The 14,048-nt window shown below is 31.9% G+C and overlaps 2 protein-coding genes across 2 annotated transcripts; both read right to left on the reverse strand.

Annotated features, from left to right (window-relative positions):
• Positions 1-3,824: 3,824 nt before the first annotated feature.
• On the reverse strand, positions 3,825-9,906 carry LOC146959058 (Noc2p family). The gene is made up of 11 exons (XM_085740591.1): positions 9,675-9,906; positions 9,479-9,588; positions 8,793-8,864; positions 7,224-7,769; positions 6,506-6,808; positions 5,856-6,185; positions 5,568-5,774; positions 5,377-5,463; positions 4,809-4,903; positions 4,565-4,708; positions 3,825-4,423 (listed from the first exon to the last, which is right to left on the reverse strand). Exons 1-11 carry the CDS (start codon positions 9,727-9,729, stop codon positions 4,180-4,182), a joined length of 2,193 nt encoding a protein of 730 aa, XP_085596717.1. The 5' UTR covers positions 9,730-9,906; the 3' UTR covers positions 3,825-4,179.
• A 2,810-nt stretch (positions 9,907-12,716) lies between these two features.
• LOC146959059 (VQ motif-containing protein 8, chloroplastic-like) lies at positions 12,717-13,616 on the reverse strand. Its single transcript, XM_085740592.1, has one exon. The coding sequence runs from the start codon at positions 13,512-13,514 to the stop codon at positions 12,942-12,944; it is 573 nt and encodes a 190-aa protein (XP_085596718.1). The 5' UTR covers positions 13,515-13,616; the 3' UTR covers positions 12,717-12,941.
• Positions 13,617-14,048: the final 432 nt, after the last annotated feature.

Raw genomic sequence — 14,048 nt, forward strand, 5'->3', positions numbered from 1 at the left:
ATGAGAAAGTTTTGCATGGCTCAAAAAATCATACTTAATACATGAAAAATGAAAAAGTTATGTATTATTTGCAAGATATATGGGTGATTCATAGAAATAGTTGATGTTTTTTATGATTGAAACGCATGACTCTAAGAGTCATGTTTACTTTATAATAATGAAAGAAAAATAATTGTGTGATTTAACTAATTTTCATAATTAATTTTTTAATTAAAAATAAATGATTTATATGTTGTGTTTCTATTGTTTCTCTAATTAATAAAATATGCATTTAATGAGGTGTGATAGGTTGCTAAAATGCTCTCCTTTGTTAATTGATTCAAGCAAGTCGATAAGCAATTTACAATACTAAATATTGTAATGACCAGTTTCATAGCATGATTTAAGTTATCAATTTTTTTAGATCATTTCATATTAACAAAAAGAATGAATTTAGTCGTTTATTAGGATCTATACTTGGTCAGTTTTTATGAAAATTGTTTTTGGTGTTGTCTAGTATTGTTTATTGTGATGTTTTTTAAGATTTATTTGTTGCATATGAAGGATGGTGTTTTTATTCCTATTGATTGGTTGTACATGTACATCTGCTAGTGTTTTTTCTTTTGTAAATTTATAACTTAAATTTTTTTATCTTCACTTTGACAGCCCAAGTTTTTTGTTCAAGCTCTATCATTGTGCACAAACGAAACAATTATAATAATATGACTGAGAGATGGACACCATTATTTTATTTGGCTCAGGACACAAAATATCTAAGGATCAGCCTTGCTGATATTTAATATAACTAAATATGCAAATAAAGTCAATTTACCAACTCTAAGTGTTGTTCAACACCAATAAAAATTAAGTGAATGCGACCTTAAATAAAATCTTGTGTGAGTGTTCAACACAAACTGTGGTGTTCACCACTACTTAAGATCAAGAGCTAAAAGCTTTTAAGTAATGACTACTTAACAAAGGAGAGAAGAAAATGTATGAATGAAAGTCTATAGTATATATATTCACAATACTAGGAAAACTATGTCGATCAAAGAATATCTTACGACGTTAGATTCGTAGAAATGAGATTGCAAAATGTTAATATATATCTGAAAAAGCTTTGAACATGAATCTCGAATCATTCTACAATGTCATATCTTAGAGAGTTATTAGATCACATTGTACATCAATCGAGTTGTCTTTAGCACACTTGCTTTGATATATGAATCATTATAGTATCCCTTAAGATGAGAGTAATATAAGATATCTCTCCAATTTGTATCCATACAAAATCAAATTGTTGTAATCGACTTACTAGGGGAAAAACTTTTTGGATAAAAGGTTGTCTAGATTAGACTGTAAACTACTGTAAACATATTGTGTGGTTTTCTTTTTCTTTACTCTTTCTCCATTTTATTTAGATGCACAAAGATTTTTATGGTTTAACTCTGAAAAGTTTGTCTTTCAATAGAGTTAAATAATCTGATAAAGGATTGTATGTGTTCAGAAATTTTGCTACGAAGATACAAACTAAGTTCTTTAATAACTTCATTTAACTCTTCTTTCAAAAAAAAAAAAAAAAAAAAACTTCATTTAACTCATGCAACTCTTTATCAAATGGTCAACACAATTTAACCCCTTTTATGTGCTTCCTCCACCTTCAGGTTCCCCCTCTATGTCTCCTCCTCACTTTTCTGTGCTCTAAATGAGGTGGACCAACTTAAGGTGTAAAGATCAAGACCAATATTACAAATCATTTTGATCAATGATTTATGGTTGACCCATTTGAAAATCACTCAAAATATCAATGACAACTGATTTTCCAAATTTGAAAGTGGAATTCACGATCATGCCTATAATCACGTGTGTGATCCAAGATGATGACTAGAATGGTGCCAATATTACGAAAATAAAGAGAAACGTACTCCCTATGACCTTTTTTATAAGAGTAGTTTAAAAAAAAAAAATTGTCCCTGAATATAAAATTATATACAAATTTCTAGATGCATTGATTACTCTTTTTTCAAATATACCTCTTATTAATACTACCAACTTGTCTTTGTATATGAAAAGTTAACATTAAATATATATTTAATTAAGGATAATATGGTAATAGTCACACATTTGAGACAATTTTATTACTTCAACAACTTTTCTTCTCATGATTTTTATAAACTATTCTATTCTATAGAAAAGGACAGAGGGAGTATATAATTTGACTTTTGAGGTATATACAATCGTTTTTGGTTATTAAATTATGAGTGAAGACCAATTTAAATCCTCAAAAAAAATATGGCCTTGAGAAAAATAATAGTAATTTTTAATAGTAATTTAGAGCACCTTCAATGCTTGGCCTTTCCATTTTTTTTGTCCGTTTTTTCACTGGTATCCGCAAAAGTTGAGATATCGTTACCCAATATAAATAAATCCCCTTGCTTTGGTTAAGATAAATTAAATTATTATTCATATGTGAATTAAAATTGAGTTTTTAAGAGTTGTCCTATTGGAGCAAAAAATGAGCGAGTTGTTTCAAAATGATGTAGCAGATTGTAACCAAAAAAAAAATGATGTAGTATAATGGACGTCACTCTAAGCATCTTCAATGGGGTATCAGTTATTTCATAAGAATCTCAACCTATTAAAGACCCTCAGTGGTGGAAGAAAAAATTGGGTACCTATTAATTACCGGTAACTATATAAGACACTATTTCTCTTCAACAATTAACATATTCAACTTCATCAAAAAAAATAAATAACAGATTCAACGATCAAAATAAGATAGAATATAGATAAAAATTAATCCCATCATCTCATGTTCATGTGATCTTGCTCTCTCCAATTTCTTTTTATTTATTTTCTAACTAAACACATTAAAAAACATATTAGTATGAACTATTTAAAGACTCTTTTTAGTTTACTACAAATGGAGTCAATCCTTAATCAGTACTTTCATTATAAATTATGTGTGTACGTGAAACCCATTTAAATATTCTTTTTAGTTTATTACCAAAGTGGAATCTTCCTTGCTTGAACCACAATCATTATTTTAAGAAGATATCATTTCAAAAGAAATAATTTGGTTCACTTTAAAATGGTTAAAAAGAGAAAATTTGATCGCAACATTAAAAAAAATTCCCAAACCATTTCTTACAAAATACACTCCGTTTTTTTTTTTGCCGTTTTAAGCTTGATTTAATGCTATTTAACTATCATTTTAATCTTTTTGTGTAGGATTAAATATATATTTTGGTCTCTATATATACCAACTTTTTGCTTTAATCCCTCTAAAAAATTTCTTCTATTTTTAGTTTTTTAAAAGTTTTTCATCTTCACTTTTGGTCTCTCCTTTTAAGTAAACTCGGACGTGGAATTCATAATTTTACAAGGACTAAAAGTCGAAGAAATTTTTTAGAAGGACTAAAGCAAAACATTGGTATATTTATAGGGACCAAAAACATATTTAATATTTAATGTATAGCTTGTCAATTATACTCTTTCACAATAAAATTAACTAATCATGTATTTGAAAAATTTCAAGTTTGTTACTTTTTTTAAACATACTTTTGTTACCTATAATAATCATGTATTTAAAAAATTCAAGTGTTTTATTTTAGACAGTTTTTTTTTTGTTACCTATAACGAGAAAGAAATGTTAAATTGTTAAAAAAATTAAATGCAAATTAGAAAAATAATTTTGATTGAAAAAATTGTTTCTGGAAGAGATAAAGTGTGAAAGAAAAAAAAAAAAAAAAAAAAAAAAGAGGAGTTTGTAGGAGAGCTACATAGACAATTATCATCTACAGTCCAAAATACAAATATCAGGGGCAACTTGGTCTGGAGGAAAATTCAAGCAAGCTCAACCTGATATTGAAATTGAATTCTCATAATAATTGTCAATCTTCCTACCAGCTTACACGCTAAAGAGATTATCATATAACTTTTGTTTTTGGCATATCGCTACAACGGGAAAAGTACATTTTCCCTTGACAATTGAACAGTAAACAAAAATATAATTGCAGCCGCCGCCATTACATTTAGATATGTCAATAATCTTTACTTCCAAGGTAAAATAGAAAACAATTTCTTATAAAACTACAAAACTTTTCTCTCATTAACCCAATAAAAGTTCGAATAGAGATAAAGGTTGTTCTGTCGATGAAGAAGATATAGAGATTGCAAAGTAGACATATCACTTTTCCCTTAGGTGTGAGATTTATTCCTTTTCAACCTTTTTGTTTTATGCTTTGTCTTGCGGTTTTGTTTTGGAGATGAATGATGATCAACATCGGCATTTTTCCCGGCAGAAGGGCTGTCGCTTGAAGGCAAATCTTCATCTTCATCAGAACTAAGTACCAAGTCCTCCACAACATCATCATCAATGGCAGTTCTTTCTTTTTTATGCTTTTTCCTCTTTCCTTTTGGTTCAGTAGGCTGTTGTTTTATCCTGAAAGCAAAGCATTCCTCAGATAAAAAGTAAAAAGAAATTTGTGTTAATGTCATCGTGTAGTATGTGCACGAATGTACGTGTGTTTGTGTATGCAGCTGGGTTTGTCAGTGAAAGATGAACAAAGAAAAAGAGCAATACTTGTCATTTCCAGGTAACCAGGATGAGCTAAATGCAGCAGTTCCATCCACGTTCTCTTTGGCATCCTCATTCTCTTTAGTATCCTCCTCATCACTTGCTGATTCTTCATCACCAAAAACAGAGGATTCTTCTCCAACAAGAACACTGGAAATTTTTTAAGTTATATAAGAAACATATATGATAATGATGTATGCATGTTGGACACAGTAATCCATGAGAATGGAGGTGAATTTAAAATTCAAACCTGGATTCCTTTAATGAGTCGTTTTTTTGTTTTGCTCTCTGGCGGAGTGTTATAACATACTTTGATAGTGCACTAGAGGCTGACTTCTTCTCATCCTATCAAAATCAAGTTGACTGTTTACAATTCTCAAATATAAATGGGCATTTAATTTAAAGTAAAGTGACATTGAGGCGTGAAATAAGTGGGACGATAATCTATACACACTTGATATAATAAAATAAAGGAAAAGAAAATGGCAACACAAAAACATTAAACATCAATAAAATGACTTCATTCAATTCCCACCATACGATAGTGTTTAGCCAGATATATAGACCAAAATGAAATAACTTAATAGCATCGTCAGTCACTTCATTGGTCTTCAGTAATAAAGTAACAACCTATAGAAGTTTATTTGCTTAAGGAAAAAAGTTTTTATGCAGGTAGCCGAGAGCTTGGAAGAATTGAAACATGGAGCAGGCTACAATGTAAGTAAACAAATGAATGAAAAAGGTCAACCAACATCCAACAAGGAAACAATCAATACTCTCACTCATTCCTCAAAAGTAAAGAGAAAATCTGAGCAAACCTCAAGAAAAGATGATGCCGCAGGATCATTAGGTAGAAAGGAAATCGACATGCGCTTTTCATTCACAAACTGGACATTAGCCTCAATCTGAGTGTGGAAAATTAAATATTAGAGACGAATGCCACAAAATCTGATGCATGCCAATGATAAAAGTAAAACATAAAAGGTTTATGATCTTTTTAATAAGATACCTCGCGAATAAGCTGCCTCATTTCTCTTCGAAACCTTTCAACTTTGGTCAATTTGCAAAAGTTGCGCAACCTCACAATTGGAATAAAAGACAACTCCATGAACCCAACAGAGTAACTCCACAGTGCTAGGTGTTCCGCAAGTTCTTCAACCACAGAAAAAACACAAGCCTCTTGAAATGCCCGTGTCTTAAGAGTTGGCTTGCTAACCTAATATGCAAGAATACCTTTAAAAGGTTAGGTGGATTTAAAGTTTTCAACAAATGCACAATTTCACCAAGTAACGAGTACCTTCAATATGCTGCGTAAATCAACAGCTTTGCCAATGCCTCCTGTAGGGGGTCTATTCAACTCTTTCATCTCCAGCATATCCAAAAGGAGCATAGATACTGGTACAAAAGAATGGGTAGAAGCAGCAATCTGGTTCAACATCCGGATACATCTCAACCTAAGGGGAAAGTACCTAGCCGTGGGAACTAGACGGGCTACTCCAAAAATTATTTGGGTCAGTGGATATGCAAGTTGCTTAAAGTCAGATTGTGAACTATAAGCACGGATAGCATCAGTCCAAAGCTCAAGAGAGTTAATGAACTTCCATTCATAAACCTTGCGAAAAGCTTCCTAAAGAAAACATTCAGACGAAGAAGAGCAACGTAAGAACCATAAAATAAAATTGTCAAAAATGCACAAACAATTTGTTTTGATTAGTGAAAAGCTCCAATCAAACACGAATAAAACAAATCTATCAAGGAATGTCTGGTCACATTTCCTTTACTCATTACTAATGAGATACGGAAGTGTCAAGCTCATAAGTCAGGATAGATCAATTGTTAGGATTGGTTCCAGGTGATTGATTGTATCCCTCTAGCAGCAAAATGTTACGAGGCACTTCTTACAGTTACAAGAAAGAAAATAACATATAGTGAACAAATAAACAGCACCTTAGTTTTTGTATTAAGTGCATCCCTTAAAATCATGGCCAACTGTCGAATGAAAATGAAGGCGTGTTGATATGCAGTCGGAAGATCCACTCCGAGAAGTTCAATGACGCAGTTGCTAAGAAAACGAATATGTTTAAGTTTCACAGCATTTACGAAATGGCAATTCAAAACATAGGCTTTATATATTCCTTTAAAGCAATCATCTATGCAGCCAGATCCAATACAGATGCACAACTCTCTCATGAATAGACACGAAACAACAGGAAGGGCACCTCCACCAGTACCCCAGAAATGAAGAGACACCTGATAATTTCAACAAGAAAGTAATTTACCAAATGAATAGACATATGTTAAGTTATGTCCTAGCAAGTCACAAATGTTCTTTGCATTGAAGCCTTTTCATTCACATTACCAGAAGTATATACTTACAAGGGAAAAAAACTGCATGCAACAGCAAGTTTACCGAATGATACTATTCTTAATTTTGTTCGAGTACGGAAAAATGTATCATTTATATGATCCAGATTTCAGAAAAATTTAGTTGATTTCTGTCCATCTATTAAGCTTTTTAATCAATTACTGCACAAGACCGAATGGTGCCACAATCACCAAGCATTGGAAGACATATTCAGTACAGAGCCACAAACTTTAAAGTACTAATGCTCATCTATGAATTTTGTAGTGAACAATGATGAGGTGACCAATGAACTATTTGTACCTTGATATATTTCCTTAGGAGCGAAGGAAAAGCAGCCAACAACAATGAAGAATATTTTAGCCGATGTAAAGTAAATGATATCATTTGCGAGTCAGTCATTTGATTCAAAATGTGGAGAGCATTTCCAAGGTAGGACTTCACAATATGGCCATAAGTCCTCCATTGTTTTGTAGTCATCAAATCCATTATGATCTCTTTTCTTCCACCAGAAGCAGGAAGCTTCAACAATTTTCTTAGTATTCCATCCATTTCATTAAGTACAGTCAACATTATTTTGTTGAACACAACGCTAGACATTACACTAAGCTTTGCTGTAGAATCATTCTCATCATCATCACCATAGTGGCATGCTGTCCTAAAAGCCCTCATCAGGGAACGAACCGCATTTAAGCTCCCATTTTCTTTAATTGATTTGCACCACAAATCAACCATAGAAGTGGTTATAACTTTATTAGAACGTTTTTTATCCTTTGCTTGAACCTCATGCTCAATAGCCTTCTCATCTACCTGTGGTTCTCCATCTTCCATGTCATCATCCACATCTTCCTGGATAAAAGAAGCGAAACAGTTATATATAGTTTCTATTGCTAACAAAGTGTCACACTGATAGCAATTTAGTAATGCATGCAAATAGGTAACAGAAAAAAAAAATAGACTGAAACCAATCTCTTGAGATTTCCTACAAATTATGATCACTGCACGAAATATAGTTGATGAACGTGAAATCCTATATAACATAACAGCAAAAAGGAGCAATCTTGACAATACCGGCATTCCTCTTCAACCAATTTACCAGCAAACACACAAGCACAGTCCAAAATTTTCTATCTTGATTAAAGGATAGATCATAAATTTCAAGTAAAACCATCTATAGCTTACAAGAGATTCAATAAATATCATGACTCTACCCCAAGTGTCTTCTCAAAATCTAATAGGAGAACCATAACCTTAACCTAAAAGATTTATAGCCTATAGGTCTAAAAAAATACAAATCTCAAGAAGCAAAAATTAAATTTGTAGTGATTGGTGGGTTACCAATAATGAACACAAAATGGAACTTTTGCAATGAAAAAATAATTTTAAAAGTTGAATGCATGACTTTTATGATGAATGTTTCTTTATTGAGTTTCTAAACATGTGCCCTTAGAGCACATGTTAGCATTTGCCTTGAATTTACATTTCGTTGTGTTGTGCCACAAACATGTCTCTAAAGGGAAACCAGCCAGTCACCCATCATTTAGCCACTGCAATGACCTTTTTCGGATGAAAAAAAAAGGAAAAAGAAATATTGGGTAAGATAACAAACAATGCAAGCTTAGCACCCACATCTTCCTAATACAAAACAAACAAAAGTATGAAGCAGAAGAGATTGATAACCAATGCAAGCTTAGTAGCTAAGAATTTTTTTCCCATATCTAGGATGGCATTAGAAGATACTGCATATCATTCATTTGAAATACACATCTCACATCAATGGCTCAATGCATCACAGAACCATATTCATCTCAATTAATGTATGAAGCAAAAACAAGACAGATATTAGATAGGAAGTGTTAAAATGAAACATACATCAATATCGTCATCACTGAACTTAAGCAGATCCGGGTCATTCTCTTTCAAGTACTCATAAAAATCTTCGTCCTGCAATGGAAAAGGTTGTTAATAACATTGCTAACAGAATGTAGCCCAATAAATATATAAAAGGTAATTCCCTATCAACCACCACCTAGTTCAAATTTCACACATACAAGCATTTGCAAATGTGAATTAAATTATCAAAACCTTCACTGAAACCTTTACTTGTCTTCGTCTACGTCTACCCTATGGACATGCAATATGTCTAATTTCTCTAATAAAATTATATAAACGTAAACAACCTAGAGATAAACATTGCTTGAAAGGACAAAACTTATATTTAGCTATTAAGGCCCTGTTTGGATAAGCAGCTTACTTGCAGCTTATAGCATAAGCGCTTCTCATGATAAACACTTATGTATAAGCTATTTCAATAGAAAAAGATAAAATAAAGTTAAATTGTTTTTGTTAAGCTATTAGTTGTTTTCATAAGCTATCTTAGAGAACTTATGAAAATAAGCCGAAAATAGCTCAGACATTTAAACAAAATTTATAAGCAAATAAGCTGAAACAGACAATAAATTAAAGAGAATCCTTCAAATAAGAACAAGCAAAGTTGCATACACAGGTATCTTAGTATACTAAGAAACAACAATGTAATGTAATGTAATGGGTCTAACCTTGTGCTGAAGATTTTCTATTTGCTCCTTATGTTGCTTTGCTTCAATCACAACCGTGGAATTTTTCTTGCTCTTTCTTTTTACATTATTTTCTCCATCCACATTAATCTCTAATATAATCAAAATAAATAAATGAGACGAATCAATAACGAAAAGATAAAAAAAGTAAAATAAAACAATGAAAGAAAGAATAAACCTTTATCAATTTGTGTTGAAACCATTTCCTTCACCGCCGCTTTTCTTCCAACCATCGTGTTGCAATGAAAACGGCGTTGAATCGAAACTTATTGTTTTGCAGAAAAATGAAAAAGAATTGGGGATGTTGAAGTTGAAGAGGAGAACTCAGCAACAGAAACCCACCGCACGTTAATCTACTGCTACAATTTGTAGCTTATTACTTTTCAGAAACAAATTTAGGGTTTTCCAACAAACAAAAAAAAAATCCATATTTAGGGTTTTAGACAAACAAAAAAGTAAGGTTATTTTGGGTTGGGCCTCTTGTTTATTTTGCTAGTTTGTATCTGGGCTTAGTAAAGAAACAATAGAAAACTACTTTTAAAGCATCTTTAATTGCTCAGATACACCTTAAAATGCCAAAAATACTCCTATAGGTCGGAATTACATCTAGTTCGCTCAAGATTGGGACTTACGAAACAATCTGTTTTTAACATAGATCTTGCCCAGCTCACTTTTACTACACTTTTCTATCACAACCTACTTATTATTTCATCCATTCGTCTAAAACTTTTTTTTTTGTTGCAAAAAGTGTGTCTCAAGTCATCAAAAAAGCATTATTGAAATATTTGAACACTCATTTAACGTCAATAAGCAGATATTGCTTCTTTTAACCCATTTATGTTGCTGGTTTTCGATGGATTTTCTTGGAACTTGATGTGACAAACTTATCATGAGTTAAGATCCGATTTTGGGATTGGGTTCTAACTCCCGATCCATTCAACCCCAGTATTTTTTATTCCTTCATTTGTTTTGCATTATTTGATGTTATTATTTTATAATTTAGCTTTTGTTTTATGTTTTGTTATTTATAGTCATGGTTGAACATTTGGTTGATAATTTCGTAAGTCAAAACCAAATATTGTTGAGTAATCCTCTTAGTGTTAAAAATTTGGTGAATCCCCGCATCATATCTAGGTTCCCATGTGCAATACTTATAAAAAATTTATAAGTAAATAAATAAAAAATGTTGACAAGTTAAGGAATATAGATAGATTAGGGACTAATAGGAAACACCCAAATTAGGATAGATATTGGATTATATAATTCACATAGAGGGGCAACTCTACGTAATTACAGTATAGCAGAGGTTGATTACAACTAATTAAGATATGTTAATAGTATAAACTATCCCTCTAAGATGATAATGTTTCTCACGCCAGCCCTTCTAATTCCTTACTCACGCTCATTCCAGCTCTTTTCTTTTTTTAGTTTCCACTCCTTCTATGAACATGCTTAAGAGGCCTATCATGGACATAATCAAGATTACAATAAGAGGCCAAGCCAATAAGCAAGTGACAACAAGAGAACAAATCAATAAGCAACAAACTTTTGATGCCTAAGTTATAGGAAGCAAAACTAACATTACAATCACATTCTAAGCCTCCCGCGTGTGGTGCTTCTAATGTGGTTAATTAAAAAGTTGTAGCATTTTCCCTTAAGAAATCTTACTCAATTAACTACAACTTTTTAATTTGGGCCAAAAATCGTTTGAAAATTGCTATTATGATATTCAATACTTCCTAATAACACATGGAAAGTCCTTAAATGCCCCTAGCGGTAGTTAACTACCATTGGGCAATCCGGCAGCAGTTGTTAGGAAGTATTGAATGTCAGAGGAGCAATTTTCTATTAGTTTTCTATCTAGTACTCTTCTGCTTAAAATTTGCTGAGTAGTTGGAAACACTGTTTATTTTGAGATGTAACCAAGGTCATTGAATTCCTAACTACCATGTCTACATTTCTTATGCAAACATCAAAAAATTATTTGATTATTAGCTTGTGCGTGCAGTAGTTCATTTATCTGAGAATCTATCCTAGAAGCCACATAGCTGCATTTTTTTTAAAAATATGTCTTTATTATAGATATAGATTTTACTTGCAATTATCCATTAAGTTATCCCCATTATGCCTGTGGCACATTTTATACATGGATATCTACGGATATGAGGTTTTTTCCTATCCCTGATCCCTAATTAATGGAAAAAATTTGTTCGAAACAATTTAATGGAAAACCCATAAAAACCTTGTCCAGGTGTGTGAGAATACCTCTTTTAGCAAGGCATCAAGGAGTTTAGGCCCTTGTATTAGGTTCATCCTTTGTTGGTCAAACCACTCTTTTATTATTATTATTATTATTATTATTGACCGTTGTTATGAAACGTAAGCTGTAATATAAATATTGGGGTCTTGCCGGTGGCGTGTGTAAGCAATTGACAATTGCAACTCCAATCCAACCAAATGTTAAATATATGGTCAACCAAATGTTGGTAATTGAACGATTGAAAATTTCAAGTTGCAGTTAAAAAAAAATAGTATGATAAGGAAGGAGTTGACTTTTGATCTTGCCTAATGTAATAGTACAGCTCCTCATCAAAGGGGATTGATTATAATCAGATAATAATCCATTAATTGATGGATAAATCAGAAAATAATTCAAATAACAATATAACATGTTGACAAAAATCATAAATCTAATCTAGTGATTTGACTCAAGAGTTAACGAGTTCTATTAAATGACAAATTGTTAGAAAAAATTTAAGTTCTATTTTTGAGTGAAATATCCGACTATACTTAATTTAAGGTTGAACTACGAATTATTAAAACCCACATCCCTAAAAATCCCAAACCTGACAGCGATCCATTAAACTTGTTGGATTGTCTTTCACGTTGACTAGCTAGATGCTTGAATGCATCGATCCATTGGTTATAATTAAACACGTGATAAAATTATGGACCATATTCCCTTTGTTTCAAAAAGAATTATGGACCATATTTGTGGTTAGTTTGGTTTCACACAATACTCCTTCCCCTTTCTTTTACCATTATTTAGCCTAGGGGTTGGAAAGAGAGAAGAAGCTAGATATATAAACAACTGCTAAATTGGAAGGTGAATTATACACTCAAAAAAATAGGATTGCATGCACAGCTTTTTTGTAAGTAATGAGAAATTAACATGGAAATAAACAAAAAACAACAGTGTAAAATTAATGAAATTAACAAATTAAAACCAAATGAATAATCTTTTGCTAATTCTTATGTCTAGAAAGAATGAATTAAATCTCCTAGTAATTCATGTCAATTTCTTATGTCCATAATACAACAAACTTTACAAAAAAATAAATATGCAACAAATTAATTAACAAATAAGAGACCAGCCTAATATAGCACACAGCTTGCACCTATTAGTTGATGAATAAACATCAACCATATACCCCAAAGTGAAGAATTAATATTCAGGTAGATCTTGGATGAATCCCAATCCAGAAGGAGATATCAAACTTCCCAAAATCCCATATGGAGAATCAGAAAATTTATACACTGGTCGTGATGATGGAGAGCAGAAGAAATCATGTGAAGTTGGAGTGAATAATGGCATATCAGCAAACTTCATCAGATTAGAAGGACTATGTTTATCATCAACATTGCTATTTACACCACCCTTGTCAAAATTCTCATCAATATTATATTCCCTCTTAATAACCGAGCTAGTTGAAGTAGTTTCATCACCATTATTGTTTGATCCATCAGACAAAGATGACTCAAAATTCTCAGAGACTTCTAGCTGACGTGGCTGTACTTGATTGGTAGTGGACATGCCTGTGAGACTTTGAACAAGAGCCATGAAATCTTGTGCTTTTGTGTGAATAATTTTTGGTGATTGTGTGTAAATGATTATGGGAACCCTTTGTTGTTTGGGTGATGAATTAGGCTTGCGTATCATCAAAGGGGAAGGACGAGGACCATTGATCATATTCTTTTGTTGATCATAAAAACCATGCAACTTTGATTCAGGCTTCATTTTTTAGTTCAACTCAATATTATTACAACAAATTGAATTGAAAGATGCGTATAAGAAGAAAGAAATGTAATGTTTTGCTAAAAGGAGAAAGAAAAGTGAAACTTGGTGAATAGGGAAGAGAGGGTAGGTAGTGTATATATAAGCTGAGATTAAGATAAACTATTTGGCCAACAATGCTGACCGTTGACATTGGAGCTACAACTATCAATTATAAAATTTGTAATATACTATAATTGATGAGTTGTGTTTTTTGATTTGACCGGTGGAGATTTTGAACTTCAAGTATTCACTGTTTGAAAAGGATTTTACTTACAAGATACGTACAAGAAAGTTGTTGATTAATGTTACAAAAAGCAAAACAATGAAGAATGAATATTTGAAAAAGTACAAATCATTTACTTATTTTAAAAAATATCATTTACTTTGTTTTCTCTTCTACATTTTTTTTTCATTTATATATATGTCTAAATAATGTGTCTAAATCTTGTGATCATGCAAAACTCTCTTGTTAAAGAAGATTTCATAAGGAGAGAG

The sequence above is a fragment of the Medicago sativa genome, chromosome 1 (assembly GCF_051527215.1).
Source record: "Medicago sativa cultivar Bolivia chromosome 1, Bolivia_mono, whole genome shotgun sequence".
In the NCBI taxonomy this organism is placed as follows: domain Eukaryota; kingdom Viridiplantae; phylum Streptophyta; class Magnoliopsida; order Fabales; family Fabaceae; genus Medicago; species Medicago sativa.

Bases quoted from the DNA above. Each gene is read 5' to 3' on its own strand.
- LOC146959058 (XM_085740591.1), bottom strand. From the start codon at position 9,729: ATGGTTGGAAGAAAAGCGGCGGTGAAGGAAATGGTTTCAACACAAATT. The intron at 6,809-7,223 runs GTACAAATAGTT...TGAAATTATCAG, and splicing joins TCCTAAGGAAATATATCAAG to GTGTCTCTTCATTTCTGGGG. The intron at 4,709-4,808 runs GTTTGAATTTTA...AAAAATTTCCAG, and splicing joins GACTCATTAAAGGAATCCAG to TGTTCTTGTTGGAGAAGAAT.
- LOC146959059 (XM_085740592.1), bottom strand. From the start codon at position 13,514: ATGAAGCCTGAATCAAAGTTGCATGGTTTTTATGATCAACAAAAGAAT.